The sequence below is a fragment of the Hemitrygon akajei genome, chromosome 2, assembly GCF_048418815.1.
Source record: "Hemitrygon akajei chromosome 2, sHemAka1.3, whole genome shotgun sequence".
Taxonomy (NCBI): Eukaryota; Metazoa; Chordata; class Chondrichthyes; order Myliobatiformes; family Dasyatidae; genus Hemitrygon; species Hemitrygon akajei.
In genome coordinates this window covers 196847314-196862385 of record NC_133125.1, presented here as the reverse complement: position 1 = coordinate 196862385, position 15072 = coordinate 196847314, and the positions used below count along the sequence as shown (strand labels likewise).

At 53.4% G+C, this 15072-nt stretch overlaps 2 protein-coding genes across 2 annotated transcripts in view; both read right to left on the bottom strand.

Moving 5' to 3' along the window:
* Positions 1-12716, bottom strand: part of LOC140719825 (heme-binding protein 2-like) — a 38930-nt gene extending 26214 nt beyond the window's left edge. The window contains exons 1-3 of the mRNA XM_073034751.1: positions 12686-12716; positions 6227-6295; positions 5181-5259 (exon numbers count right to left, since the gene is read on the bottom strand). Of these exons, the coding sequence (XP_072890852.1) occupies positions 5181-5259; positions 6227-6295; positions 12686-12699 (162 nt within the window). The 5' untranslated portion in view covers positions 12700-12716. The remainder of the gene's footprint in view (positions 1-5180; positions 5260-6226; positions 6296-12685) is intronic.
* Positions 12717-13478: 762 nt separating this feature from the next.
* LOC140719802 (uncharacterized) overlaps positions 13479-15072 on the bottom strand; it is a 30704-nt gene continuing 29110 nt past the window's right edge. The window contains exon 6 of the mRNA XM_073034712.1: positions 13479-14633. Coding sequence (XP_072890813.1) covers positions 14545-14633 — 89 coding nt within the window. The 3' untranslated portion in view covers positions 13479-14544. The remainder of the gene's footprint in view (positions 14634-15072) is intronic.

Sequence of the window (15072 nt, the reverse complement as noted above, 5' to 3'; positions counted from 1 at the left end):
AAAGGAGCTGTGAGGGGCACGTGATTTTACACGGAGCGGTGGGAGCCCGGAATGTGCTGTCTGCTATAGAGGCAGGTACGTTAGGGGCTTCTAAATGTGTAGGCAGAAAAGATTCATTTAGTTAGAAATTTGATTACTGATTTACTGTACTGTTCTATTTTCTGTGTTGTAGCAGTTAGCGCGGCGGTGTCACAGCTCGGGGCGCCGGAGTTCAATCCCAGAGTCCTCGGTAAATCCTCCCCGTGGGGTGCGCGGGTTTTCCCTGGGTGCTCCGGTTCCCTCCCACACTCCAGACACGCACCTGGTCACTGTACCTAGGTTTGTGTTACAGCAGGGGGTGGTCATGGGGACAAGCTCGCACTGCCGACTCAATGTTCCCAAAAAGCTCCTGGCCTTCGCGTGTGGCTCAGCTACTAAGCCCGGCGGAACTGTTTCTACTGACGGGAGAAGGGGCAAAGCCTTAGATAGATAGATAGATAGATAGATAGATAGATAGATACTTTATTCATCCCCATGGGGAAATTCAACATTTTTTCCAATGTCCCATACACTTATTGTAGCAAAACTAATTACATACAATACTTAACTCAGTAAAAATATGATATGCATCTAAAATCACCCTCTCAAAAAGCATTAATAATAGCTTTTAAAAAGTTCTTAAGTAGTTTACTTAAATACATTGAGTCCTAACCCCGGCACTTTAACATATCTTACTCCTGGCGGTTGAATTGTAAAGCCGAATGGCATTGGGGAGTGTTGATCTCTTCATCCTGTCTGAGGAGCATTGCATCGATAGCAACCTGTCGCTGAAACTGCTTCTCTGTCTCTGGATGGTGCTATGTAGAGGATGTTCAGGGTTTTCCATAATTGACCGTAGCCTACTCAGCGCCCTTCGCTCTGCTACCGATGTTATACTCTCCAGTACTATGCCCACGACAGAGCCCGCCTTCCTTACCAGCTTATTAAGACGTGAGGCGTCCCTCTTCTTAATGCTTCCTCCCCAACACGCCACCACAAAGAAGAGGGCACTCTCCACAACTGACCTATAGAACATCTTCAGCATCTCACTACAGACTTTGAATGACGCCAACCTTCTAAGGAAGTACAGTCGACTCTGTGCCTTAAAAACAGTCGGCTGGGGCAGATGGGGCTCGTCAGCTCACCTAGGAGAGGGAAAACTCTGATCTCAAACCTCCACCGCCTAGATTATGAGGAGGGGTTTGGGAGTAAACCCTGAGGAAATATCCGGAATTGGAGTCCCGAACACAGTCCTACATTGAGTTCAATGCGGACTGGCAAATTCTACAGACAGACAGACATACATACTTTATTGATCCCGAGGGAAATTGGGTTTCGTTACAGTCGCACCACCAAGAATAGTGAAGAAATATAGCAATATAAAACCATAAATAATTAAATAATAAGTTAATCATGCCAAGCGGAAATAAGTCCAGGACCAGCCTATTGGCTCAGGGTGTCTGACACTCCGAGGTGTAAAGTTTGATGGCCACAGGTAGGAATGACTTCCTGTGACCCTCAGTGTTACATCTCGGTGGAATGAGTCTCTGGCTGAATGTACTCCTGTGCCTAACCAGTACATTATGGAGTGGATGGGAGACAGTGTCCGAGATGGCATGCAACTTGGACAGCATCCTCTTTTTCAGACACCACCGTCAGAGTCCAGTTCCACCCCCACAACATCACTGGCCTTACGAATGAGTTTGTTGATTCTGTTGGTGTCTGCTACCCTCAGCCTGCTGCCCCAGCACACAACAGCAAACATGATAGCACTGGCCACCACAGCCTTGTAGAACATCCTCAGCATCATCGGGCAGATGTTAAAGGACCTCAGTCTCCTCAGGAAATAGAGACGGCTCTGACCCTTCTTGTAGACAGCCTCAGTGTTCTTTGACCAGTCCAGTTTATTGTCCATTCGTATCCCCAGGTATTTGTAATCCTCCACTATGTCCACACTGACCCCTTGGATGGAAACAGGGGTCACCGATGCCTTATCTCTCCTCAGGTCCACCACCAGCTCCTTAGTCTTTTTCACATTAAGCTGCAGATGATTCTGCTCGCACCATGTGACAAAGTTTCCCACCGTAGCCCTGTACTCAGCCTCATCTCCCTTATTGATGCATCCAACTATGGCAGAGCCATCAGAAAACTTCTGAGGATGGCAATACTCTGTGCAGTATTTGAAGTCCGAGGTGTAGACGGTGAAGAGAAAGGGAGACAGGACAGTCCCCTGTGGAGCCCCAGTGCCGCTGACCACTCTGTCTGACACACAGTGTTGCAAGCGCACGTACTGTGGTCTGCCAGTCAGGTAATCAATAATCCATGACACCAGGGAAGCATCCACCTGCATCACTGTCAGCTTCTCACCCAGCAGAGCAGGGCGGATGGTGTTGAACGCACTGGAGAAGTCAAAAAACATGACCCTCACAGTGCTCGCCGGCTTGTCCAGGTGGGCGTAGATACGGTTCAGCAGGTAGACGATGGCATCCTGTCGGGGCTGGTGGGCGAACTGGAGGGGGTCTAAGTGTGGCCTAACCATAGGCCAGAGCTGCTCTAGAACAAGTCTCTCCAAGGTCTTCATGATGTGGGTGGTCAATGCCACCGGTCTGTAGTTATTGGAGCCACTAGGGCGCGGTGTCTTCGGTACAGGGACGAGGCAGGACGTCATCCACAGCACAGGAACCCTCTGGAGACTCAGGCTCAGGTTGAAGACATGGTGAAGTACTCCACATAGCTGGGGGGCACAGGCTTTGAGCACCCCGGGGCTGACACCATCCGGGCCTGCAGCCTTGCTTGGATGGAGACGTTTCAGCTGTCTTCTCACCTGTTCAGCTGTGAAGCCCACTGTGGTGGTTTCAGGTGAGAGAGGGGTGTAGTCATGAGAGGAGGGTGGAGGGCTGTGAGGAGGGGTAGGAGGGGAGAGTGGAGTATGTGTTGGTTGGGGGCCGGCAACAGATGAATCATGTGGGGGATGGGCAGGGGCCACAGTGTCAAATCTGTTGAAGAACAGGTTAAGTTCATTGGCCCTGTCCACACTGCCTTCAGCTCCTCTGTTGCTGGTTTGCCGGAACCCAGTGATGGTCCTCATCCCGCTCCAGACCTCTCTCATGTTGTTCTGCTGGAGTTTCCACTCAAGCTTCCTCCTATACCTGTCTTTAGCCTCCCTGATCTTGGCTTTCAGGTTCCTCTGTATTGTCCTCAGCTCCTCCCTATTTCCATCTCTAAACACCCTCTTTTTAGCGTTCAGGATGTCCTTAATGTCCTGAACCCATGGCTTGTTATTTGAATAACAAAGGACAGTTCTTGCCGGAACATTGCAGTCCACACAGAAGTTGATGGAACCAGTGATGCACTCTGTGAGCCCATCAATGTCCTCTCCATGTGGCTCACAGAGGGCCTGCCAGTCTGTCGCCTCAAAACAATCCTGGAGTGCCTCATAAGCCTCCCCCGACCATTTCCTCACTGTCCTCGAGGTTGCAGGTTTACTCTTCACCAGAGGCACGTAGCAGGGTTTGAGATGCACCAGGTTGTGATCTGACCGTCCCAGTGGGGGGAGGTCTACGACCAAACCATACCGGTCTCTGCTGTTCCTTTGGCAAGGGGGAGCCTGCTCCATGGGCAACAGCTCGCCCTCCATACCGTACTGCCCAGGCCTGCGTACCCAGACAGCTCGGATACAATATCCGTGGTCACCTCTGACCGACGTTAAACCGGGGGTTGTCGTTGGTTGCGGGGCAGCGTAGCTTGAAGGGCCAAGAGGGCCGATTACGTGAAGTCCCCAAATAAATAAAAATATAATTCGGTAGAATGTAGAACATGCCATTCGGCTCACGATGTTGAGCCAAGATCAATCCAACCTGTCCCTTCCACACAGCCTTCAATCGTTCTATCGTCTAAGCGCCTACCTAGGAGTTTACCTGTTAAATGTCCCCAATGTATCTGTCTCTCAGTGACGTGTTCCACATTACTGGCATCCTGTCGGGGTTGCTCCCGTTGATACCTCCCTGCCTGCACTTGGAGGCATCTCCCAGTTTCACTTACTGCTCATTCCGGACTCACCACCGGCAGCCTGTTTAGCCCCAGTTTTCAACCACAGTCTTTGTTCACTCATCGATCCAGCCAGCCTCAAAATCGCTGCTAACTTTACCTGTCGCATATAGTTTCTTGTTTTGTGGCCTGTCATAGCGTGGTGTATTATTATTTTGGGGTTTATTGTTAAAGCTACTGGGCCGGCTGGTGGTGTCGTGGCGCCAGCACTGGACTTCGAGGCGGATGGTCCTGAATTCAAACCCGACCTGGGCAGCAGCGCGGAAGGTAGGCCTGTCAATCGGCTTCCGTACCTTGCCTTGTGGGTCACGAGGTCATGAAGAGTCTGACTCGACTTAAGGACTGAACAAATTAAAGTTATCGATCGTCTCGGCTGCGCTGCTTTGTGTCTGGGTGAAGCCTCCTCTATATTCCTCGACACACCCCTTTCCTGATGCTTTCCTCCAAATTATGCCCCTCGTGTTAGCCATTTCCACTCTGGAGAAGCAGCCACCGGTTATTCACCCTATCTATGCCCCTCATCATTTTATACGCCTCTACCTAGTCATCTCTCATCCTCCTTCGCTCCAAAGAGAAAAGCCCTAGTTCTCTTAACCCACCCAATCTAACTCTTCCCCTTCACGTGGCAAATGTTCCCTGAGCACCCTCCAAGTCACCGTTACGCATTTCCCTGAGAATACTTACCCTCTGAAGTTGCTGCCTCATATCAGGGGGATTAACCCGTCCAAAATCCTAATCCAGGTGAACCTCTTTTGCATCCCTCTGCGACCAGAAACTCCGAGCGGGTCCCCAGATTTACCTTTTACCTAGAGAAACACCGGACCTTCCGACCCAAAAAAACCCCGCGCCGCCCAGTTAGACCCATGTGGCCAGTTAACCTACGATTTCAGAATGTGGGAGGAGACAGAGAGCGTACAGTCAGCGCCGGGAATTGAACCCGTGTCGCTGACTCTGCAATCTCTGATGTTCAGCGCAACCCCGCCCGCTAGCATGAGGCTATAAACAATGGGGGGGGGGGAGCGTTGACGCTTTGGGGGGGGGAGATTGGAACTCGCTCCAGACAACTCCAGCTGCTCCCCCACCTCTCTGCACCCCGTTGCAGAGTGAGACCTCACCTCGTAGTCCAGGTTCCGACACACGGTAATGTAGGAAGGGCATTCGGAAGCGTCGGTACAGGTGAGCGGCGTCCGGCTCCTGCAGGGGACAGCGGCGGTGTTAATACCAGCACCTCCTAGGATAAGTCATCTCTCTCTCTCTCACTCGTCAACCCGGCCGCAGCTCTCTGGGCTTTATCAGGTTTATTACACGTATCCTGAAAATTGTTTTTTTTTTAACCTTATAAAGTAGAGCAGGTTTGTCATGAGAACGATCCCGGGAATGAAAAGGTTAACGTGTGAGGAAAGTTTGATGGCTCTGGGCCGACACTCGCTGGAGTTTAGAAGAATGAGAAGCGTCTCGTTAAAACCTACGAAATATTGAAAGCAGAAGTGGAGAGGATGTTTCCTGGGGCGGGGAAGGGGGGGTGGTGGTGGGTGTCGGACCATAGAGCGCAGCCTCAGAATGGAGGGACGTCCCTTTAAAACAGAGATGAGGATGCATTTCTTTCGTCAGAGGTGGTGAATCTGGGGAATTCATTGCCACTCACGGCTGGGTATATTTCATTAATCTTTGGGTATACTTAAAAACGAGGTTCTTGATTAGTGGTCAAAGGTTAGGGAGAAGGCTGGACAATGAGGCGGAGAAGGAAAATAAATCAGCCATGATGGAATGGTGGAGCAAACTCGATGGGCTGAATGGCCTAATTCTGCTCCCACGTCTTATGGTCTTTATCAGAGAGGGGTTGGTAGAGCCTGGAGCTGGAGATTTGAGGGGGTGGAATAGGGAGAGGAGGGAGGAATGGGAAAGTGGAGGGGATAGAGGGAGTGAATGGACAGGGGGAAGGGGAGCAGAGTATGGGGAAGAGGAGGGGGATGGAGAAGGGAAGAAAGAGCAGAGGGCGGAGGGGAAGGGTAAGGAGGGTGGTGTGGAGGGGGAGGGGGAGGGACGGTTGTGAAATAGGATATCTCGGAGCCCGGCGACCGCAGGGGTTCCTCCGCCCTCCGCCTTGGACACAGTCTCCGCCCCTTCCCCTCCCCGAAGGACGAAGGTGCCGGGTACGTACCACTGTGCCGCGACCCCCTGACACAGGAGGGGCAAAGTCCACAGCAGCAGAGGCAGCATAATGCCCACCCTGGAGGCGGAGAGAAAGAGGTTCGAATTAACTCGCGCTCCCAACTACGGGGATCTCGGGAAACGGGAATTCCCAGATAGGGGCTCACGTCCGGTAGTACTTCCCCATTCAACCCACCCCCTTCCCTCCAACCCTCCGTCCTCTACCCACTTCCCTTTGCCCTCCCCTCCCCTTTCACCTACATCCTCTAAACCTCCTCCCCACTCCTTCCTCCCTCCCCCTCTCACCCTTCCCTACGTCCTGTTCCTCCCTCCCCATCGCCCTCTACCCCCACCCTTCTCCTTCTTCCTCGTTTCACCCCGACCGCTCCAACCTGACGCATCGTCTTCCTCCTCACTCCTCCACACCGACCCTCCCGAATCTACACCCGGGAGTGATTCGCTGGCAGTGGACGGCTTCAGTTCCGCGTCGCTCCGGGAGCTCCGTTGACGGAGCGAGGTCGGCCCCTCTCCCGGGGCTGCACAGGATGGAACAGGCGTACCACAGTCTCTGTGCGCCAAGACAGTGACCGATGCCCGTGACCGTGGATCGGTAACAGGGGTCTAGGGTAGGCGGGAAGTGCGCTACGTCCTGGAGTTGTCCGCCGCCTGGTGTTTTCCTGTGGGACCTGGTGTCCGGGATGTCCGCCGCCTGGTGTTTTCCTGTGGGACCTGGTGTCCGGGATGTCCGCCGCCTGGTGTTTTCCTGTGGGACCTGGTGTCCGGGATGTCCGCCGCCTGGTGTTTTCCTGTGGGACCTGGTGTCCGGGATGTCCGCCGCCTGGTGTTTTCCTGTGGGACCTGGTGTCCGGGATGTCCGCCGCCTGGTGTTTTCCTGTGGGACCTGGTGTCCGGGATGTCCGCCGCCTGGTGTTTTCCTGTGGGACCTGGTGTCCGGGATGTCCGCCGCCTGGTGTTTTCCTGTGGGACCTGGTGTCCGGGATGTCCGCCTCCTGGTGTTTTCCTGTGGGACCTGGTGTCCGGGATGGACAAAACCCAACGGATGTCTTCGGGAGTCTCTCGGATCAGATCCAGCAAAACAGGCCGCTCGGCCCTTCAATTTGTTCTTCGTGCCTCATCCCCTCCGTCTCTACTCGATCCCTGCCCCTCATCCCTCCCCCGTTTCTGCCGGAGGGACAGGGTTCCTTGCTGTCTAACTCGCCCGACCCACTCAGAACTTGGTATCCTTTCACAGGTCACCCCTCAGCCTCGCCTCTCCAGTCTCAGTCTTCATAACTGAGACACCCCACCCCAGGTAATACCCCGGGAATCCCTGAGGAGTGCAGCGGTGGCTTAGGACTGCACTCACTCCCGACTCACCAGCGTTTTATACGTGAGCGGCACATACACACACTTCCAACAACCCCTCCCTCACCTGAGACGTGTACACACACTCACACTCCCCCCCACATACTCACACCCACAGACAGACACACTTCCAACAATCCCTCCCCACCTGAGACGTATACACACACTCACACTCCCCCTCCACACACACACTCACACTCCCCCCCACACACACTCACACTCCCCCCTACACACTCACACCCACAGACAGACACACTTCCAACAATCCCTCCCCACCTGAGACGTATACACACACTCACACTCCCCCTCCACACACACACTCACACTCCCCCCCACACACACTCATACTCCCCCCACACACACTCACACCCACAGACAGACACACTTCCAACAATCCCTCCCCACCTGAGACGTGTACACACACTCACACTCCCCCCCACATACACACACCCAGACAGACACACTTCCAACAATCCCTCCCCACCTGAGACGTGTACACACACTCACACTCCCCCCCTACACACTCACACCCACAGACAGTCACACTTCCAACAACCCCTCCCCCACCTGAGACGTGTACACACACTCACACTCCCCCCCACATACTCACACCCAGACAGACACACTTCCAACAATCCCTCCCCACCTGAGACGTATACACACACTCACACTCCCCCCCTACACACTCACACCCACAGACAGACACACTTCCAACAACCCCTCCCCCACCTGAGACGTGTACACACACTCACACTCCCCCCCTACACACTCACACCCACAGACACACTTCCAACAACCCCTCCCCCACCTGAGACGTGTACACACACTCACACTCCCCCCCCACACACTCACACCCACAGACAGACACACTTCCAACAACCCCTCCCCCACCTGAGACGTGTACACACACTCACACGCCCCCCACACACACTCACCCACAAACACACACACTCACACTCCCCCCCCCCACACACACACCCAGACAGACACACTTCCAACAATCCCTCCCCACCTGAGACCTGTACACACACTCACACTCCCCCCCACATACACACACCCAGACAGACACACTTCCAACAACCCCTCCCCCACCTGAGACGTGTACACACACTCACACGCCCCCCCCACACACACACCCAGACAGACACACTTCCAACAATCCCTCCCCACCTGAGACGTGTACACACACTCACACTCCCCCCCTACACACTCACACCCACAGACAGACACACTTCCAACAACCCCTCCCCCACCTGAGACGTGTACACACACTCACACTCCCCCCCACATACACACACCCAGACAGACACACTTCCAACAACCCCTCCCCACCTGAGACGTGTACACACACTCACACTCCCCCCACACACACACTACCCCCACACACACACTACCCCCACACACACACACACACTCACACTCCCCCCACACACACACTACCCCCCCACACACACACACACTCACACTCACACTCCCCCCCACACACACTCACACTCCCCCCCACACACAGACACACACACACTCACACTCCCCCCCACACACACACACTCACACTCCCCCCCACACACACACACACACTACCCCCACACACACACACACACTCACACTCCCCCCCACACACACACTACCCCCACACACACACACACACTCACACTCACACTCCCCCCCACACACACACTCACACTCCCCCCACACACACACACTCACACTCCCCCCACACACACTCCCCCCCCCCCACACACACACACACACACTCCTACCTACCTCACCGGAGACCCACTGTCCAGCAGTGATCTTTCTAGCCGGGTGCTCCCTTTTATAAGAGCACGCACTCTCTCGAACCACACGGTCACCGCCCACCCTCACCGCTGCGAAACAAACAAGGCGTGAGCCAGACCTGTTGCAACCTTTAATGATAGTCAGAGGCTTTCAATCCGTCAGCAGTTAACACGTGATGACATCGGGAGCTCTGGCCGCCGAATCGGGGGGTCCTGAAGTGTCCTGGCGCTCGGAGTTGATCCCAGAGACGGACAGCCCCCTTTCCCCCTCCATAGACGCTGCCCGGTCCACTGAGTCTCTCTGGAATCTCTGTGTGAGGTGTGTGACGGGCGGGGGTCTCCACCTCTCCCAGCAAAGATGAGGACAGCCTGCCCAGTACGATGTGGGCGTTGCCTCTGGCCGCCTTCGCCGGATTCAGTGATGTGTCTCGCATTGAGAGTATCTGCCTTGCCGGTGACGGACAGGGAGGGACTCAGCCATGGATAAATGAGACACCAGCCCGCCTGTTGGTTTAGTGTGGAGGATCAGAGGGATCTTGGGGTCCGAGTCCAGAGGACACTCAAAGCAGCTGCGCAGGTTGACTCTGTGGTTAAGAAGGTTTACGGTGTATTGGTCTTCATCAATCGTGGGATTGAATTTAGGAGCCGAGAGGTAATGTTGCAGCTATATAGGACCCTGGTCAGACCCCACTTGGAGTACTGTGCTCAGTTCTGGTCACCTCACTACAGGAAGGATGTGGAAACCAAAGAAAGGGTACAGAGGAGATTTACAAGGATGTTGCCTGGACTGGGGAGCGTGCCTTATGAGAATAGGTTGAGTGAACTCGGCCGTTTCTCCTTGGAGCGACGGAGGATGACAGGTGACCTGATGGAGGTGTATAAGATGATGAGAGGCGTTGATCATGTGGATAGTCAGAGGCTTTTTCCCAGGGCTGAAATGGTTGCCACAAGAGGACACAGGTTTAAGGTGCTGGGGAGTTTTTTTACTCAGAGAGTGGTGAGTGCGTGGAGTCGGCTGCCGGCAACGGACTTTCGCCGAGGACGCGCGGTTCGCTGACCATTGCGTCCGCCTGCAACGCATCTCTGACGGCTCACGTCGGCTGCGTCTGTGCCCCATGCCCGCTGTCCATATCTCCGCCTGCTCCAGACAGGTTAACAGGGTCTTCTGCGACGCTCCCGGTGTACAGCCGCGGAGCAGAGGCTCTTCGGCCCGCTGACTCCTACTGCCTACCAAATCGCCGACAATACTCACAATTACTGTGCAGGCTCATCGGCCCGCTGACTCCTACACAGCGAAACGATTGTTACTCTGGATCCGATGCAGTGAAAAAAACCCCGCAAGATAAAGAACACAATCATAACAAAAACAACACAATCAATATAGGATGGCTGATATACATGGATTCACTGTATGTCCATAAAGCGACGCTAGGCACAGGAGAGTCCTGATAGGAAATGATAAGATAATGGTGGAGGGGTGGATTAGTGAGTGGGGGTGTAGATCAGCCCTGCCGCTTGGGGTAAGTAACTGTTTTTGACTCTGGTGGTCCTGGTGTGGATGCTACACAGCCTCCTCCCCGGTGGGAGTGGGCTCTGCCTCCCGCCCACCCCCCTCAGACAATTACATCCACGTCCTCCCCCCCCCCCCCGAGTAAAACAATCCCGCCCCTTCTAACCCTCTGTATTACATGGGGGTTACACCCCGTTCCATTCGTCGTTAGATACCTCGCTGGGGGTGGGGGGTGGGGGTGAGGGTCTTTCCTACCCTTCACCCAATCTCGATCATAGTTTTGTATAGGAGTGCTCTGAACGCACCTGGCCCCCTCTCCAGCCCCGTACGCCAGCAGAGCCCAAGAAACAAGTCCAGTTCATCGGACCTTTACAAAGTAGAATCATAATCAGGTGCCCATGGCTGAGTTTACAACTTTCTGCAGCTTTTCCCGACACCACACAGTGATACAACCGGTTCGAACTCCACAAATCTGAGGGACATGCATCAGACAACAAGAGGGACGCTGGAACGATCTTCAGCTTTTCTCTTCGGAGCGAGACGGTTCCGAAAGAGTTACCCCGGGACATGGATCCCGTGCTCAGACGCTGAGTCAGGACCACGGGCTGCGCACCACCCTCGGGTAATACTGAGGTGGCTGAGCATCACTTTTGTGGTGTCTGCCGGGGCTGGCGATGTTGTCACCCAACCACACTGTCCCGCACCCTAGGGACAGCAAGAGCAACACCCAGTAACAGTCAGGGCGCAGGCAGCGGCTCCAACCAGCTCTCCTCACCGGCTGGGTCGCCTCCGTCCGCGCCCACGAGCCGCGAAAGGGTCACACTAAATGGCGCAGAAATACCTAACTATTTCACACGGCATCGCAGTGAACCAACGATTCAGAGGGCAAAACCACCACACACACGACAAATGAGTGCTGGGGAGAGGAGCGCGGGACAGGGAGAGGGCGAACTCGCGGGGTATAGTGAGGGGTGAGCTCGGGGTAAGAGAGAGCGAGTAGGGGAGGGCGGCTGGTGTCCGGGACGGACAAAACCCCAACGGTTGTCTTCAGGGGTCTCTTCGATCAGATCCAGCAAAACAGGCCGCTCGGCCCCTTAATTAGTTCCACGTACCTCATCCCCTCCGTCTCCACTTCAACCTCCCTACCCCTCATCCCTCTCCCCGGTCTCCCTCCCCCACTTCTGCAGGCAGAATTCCCAATTCCAGGTCTAGAAGAACATGGGACGTAGGATAGTTCAGTAGAACAGGACACAGTCACGACGCCGGTTTTAACTAATCCAACCCAAATGTACAGAGTTGAAATCACTCCATTCCCTTAATGTTTGTATGTGTCGGTCTAAATGCCCCTGACACAACAGAATCATACCTGCTTCCACCCCAACCCGGAGCTCGTTCCAGGCTCCCATCACTGTGTAAAACAACTTGCCCCACAAATCTCCCCTCAACGCTCCCCCCAACTCCCCGTCATCTTTACCCTGTGCCCTCTCCTATTTGACATTTGACCCTGGCAAAGAGACTGACTGCCAGGCCTGTTTATTTAGAGACCCGTCCCAGAAGCCCTCAACACTCAATTACCCCCTTGTGAGCAATTAACATACTAACCAGGACCTGTTTACCCCGAGGAAACCCGTACGGTCATGGGGAGAAGGTATTAACTCCTTACAGACTGCGGTGGGAATTGAACCTGACTCTCGGCGCTGTGCTAACCACTACACTGCCGCAGCGAGCGAGTTCCCAGCGGGGCTGCGGGTCTGTGAGGGAGGCAGTCAATCCGCGGGAGAGGGAGCGCAGGGTGTCCGGGATAACAGTCACTCACCGGTCTGTGGACATGCTCCGCCCACAGTCTGATCCCGTTTTACAGCAAACAGAATCCCGGGATGAATGGAATTTAAATACCACCACTTTGTTATGTGATTAGTTCAAATTCAGCCAATGATCAGGGAAATATGTATTCTGCAGCAGCCAATTACGTCCCTGTTAGGCAATCGCTTTAAACGTCCCGCCCCTACCCTAGACTCAGGGGCGGTTCACAACCCGGAACTGGAGCCCGCTGCTGAAGTTGTTGGGGAGACGCCAGCAAACCGCTGCTGGTAAATCAGTAACATGATAAAGGAGGCTCCCTAGCATCCTCGACAGGACCAGCAGACTGAAAAACAGTTCCCTTCCCTTAGTAGAAAGGCTGATAGTAACCCACCTCTCCGCAGCCCAGCCGCCACTACTTTATCCTGCTAGCTGAGACATTCTGCAGAGGCTGGAAATCCAGAGCAGTAAACACAAAGTGCTGGAGGAACTCAGCAGGTCAGGCAGAGCACAGTGAGGTCTCCGTCGGTCAGGGTCGACCATGGATGTTGCGTCCAGCTTGTCCAGATACGCAACCCGGGGCAGTACAACGTGGAGAGCAATTTCAAAGGAAGACATGGGGGTCCAAAACTTTGTGATCACTTTAAGCGAGGTCCACACGGATCATCTGGTAGCAACAGGACGGGTTTTGCATATTCACTAGATCATGTAGCACCAGGGTCCTGGAGGAACATTGTTTCATTTTTACTGTGTACTGTACCAGCAGTTATGGTCGAAATGACAATGAAAGCAACTTGACTTGACATATTTTTACAGCGAGCAAGGAATGATTTATTTCAGCAACGAATGTGTAATCAACAATGTACAGAACGATTATACATTCAAACAAAGAACAGAATATAGAACATAGAAACTCTACAGCACATTACAGGCTCTTCGGATCACAATGTTGTACCGACCATGTAACCTACTCCAGAAACTACCGAGAAATTCCTCTACTTTTCTAAGCCCCAAGTACCGATCCAAGAGTCTCTTAAAACACCCTATCATATCCGCCTCTACCACCAACATCACTGACAGCCCATTCCACACACTCACCGCTCTCTGTGTGGAAAAACTGACCCCTGACATTCCCTCAGTACCCATTTCCAAGCACCTTAAAACTGTGCCCCCTCGTGTTAGCCATTTCAGCCACGGGAAAAAGCCTCTGCCTATCCACACGATCAATGCCTCTCATTATCTTATACACCTCTATCAGGTCAGCTCTCATCCACCATCGCTCCAAGGAGAAAAGGCCGAGTTCACCCTACGTATTCTCAAAAGGCACACTCTCCTATCCAGACAGCATCCTTGTAAATCCCGTCTGCACTCTCTCTATAGTATCCACATCCTTGCTGCAGTGAGGTGATCGCTCTGGGAGCTGGTCCGATGAGGAGAGGTTGAGCGAGCTCGGGATTTTCTCTTTGCAGTGAAGGAGGACGAGAGTGACGTGTACAAGATGACAGGAGGCAGGAACAGAGTGGACAGTCAGAGACTTTTCCCCAGGGTGGAAATGACCAACACAGACAGCATCAACTTATGGTGATTGGAGGGAAGTACGAGGGGGGATATCGGAGGTATGTTTTTATGGGGAGTGATGGATGGAAGGAACAAGCTGCCAGGGGTGTGGTAGAGGCATTTAAAGGAACATGGATGATAGAAAAGTGGAGTGCCACGTCAGAGGGGAGGGCTCGATTGACGTTAGACTGGATTACAAGGTCAGCACAGCATTATGGGCCAAAGGGCCTGTGTTGTGCTGTAATGTTCTGTGTAAAACCTGAGGCAGAACAAATAAACAGGACACAGGGGCAAACACTGATACCCCGAGCTCCCATCTCAATGCACACAATTATCAACCGGTTCCCCAGTCCGAACCCTCATCCTCACTGAACTCTCCTGGCCCTCGGTTTCTGGATGCGCTTGACCTGCGAGAGAAAATGTCACACGTCACTTCCCAGTCAGTGACGAGGGAGGGTAGTTATTCCCTCCCGAGCACCAGGGACGGTGCATCCATTCTCAGTCCCTGAAATACACCCGGTTTACCTGTGGACTGGTGTGGTGCAGGAGGTACTTAGATATATCGAGGGATAAACATATCAATCATTCCTTATAATGAAGGATAAATATAGTAATTAGTTATAATGAGGGATAAAGATATTAACAAATAGACATATTGAGGGATAAAGATATTAATAATTCACAAACTGCTCAAAAAATGTCAGTTTCTTCAAAGAGCAAATACAAAATTGTGTGAACCGAATGCTTCATGTTTGGTGATTGCAGCAACCTCTTGGATAAGATTTTTCCGGGGATCCGCTTTCTGGGGCTGTGCAGTGGAGGGTAGTCATGAGGTTACAGTGAAAT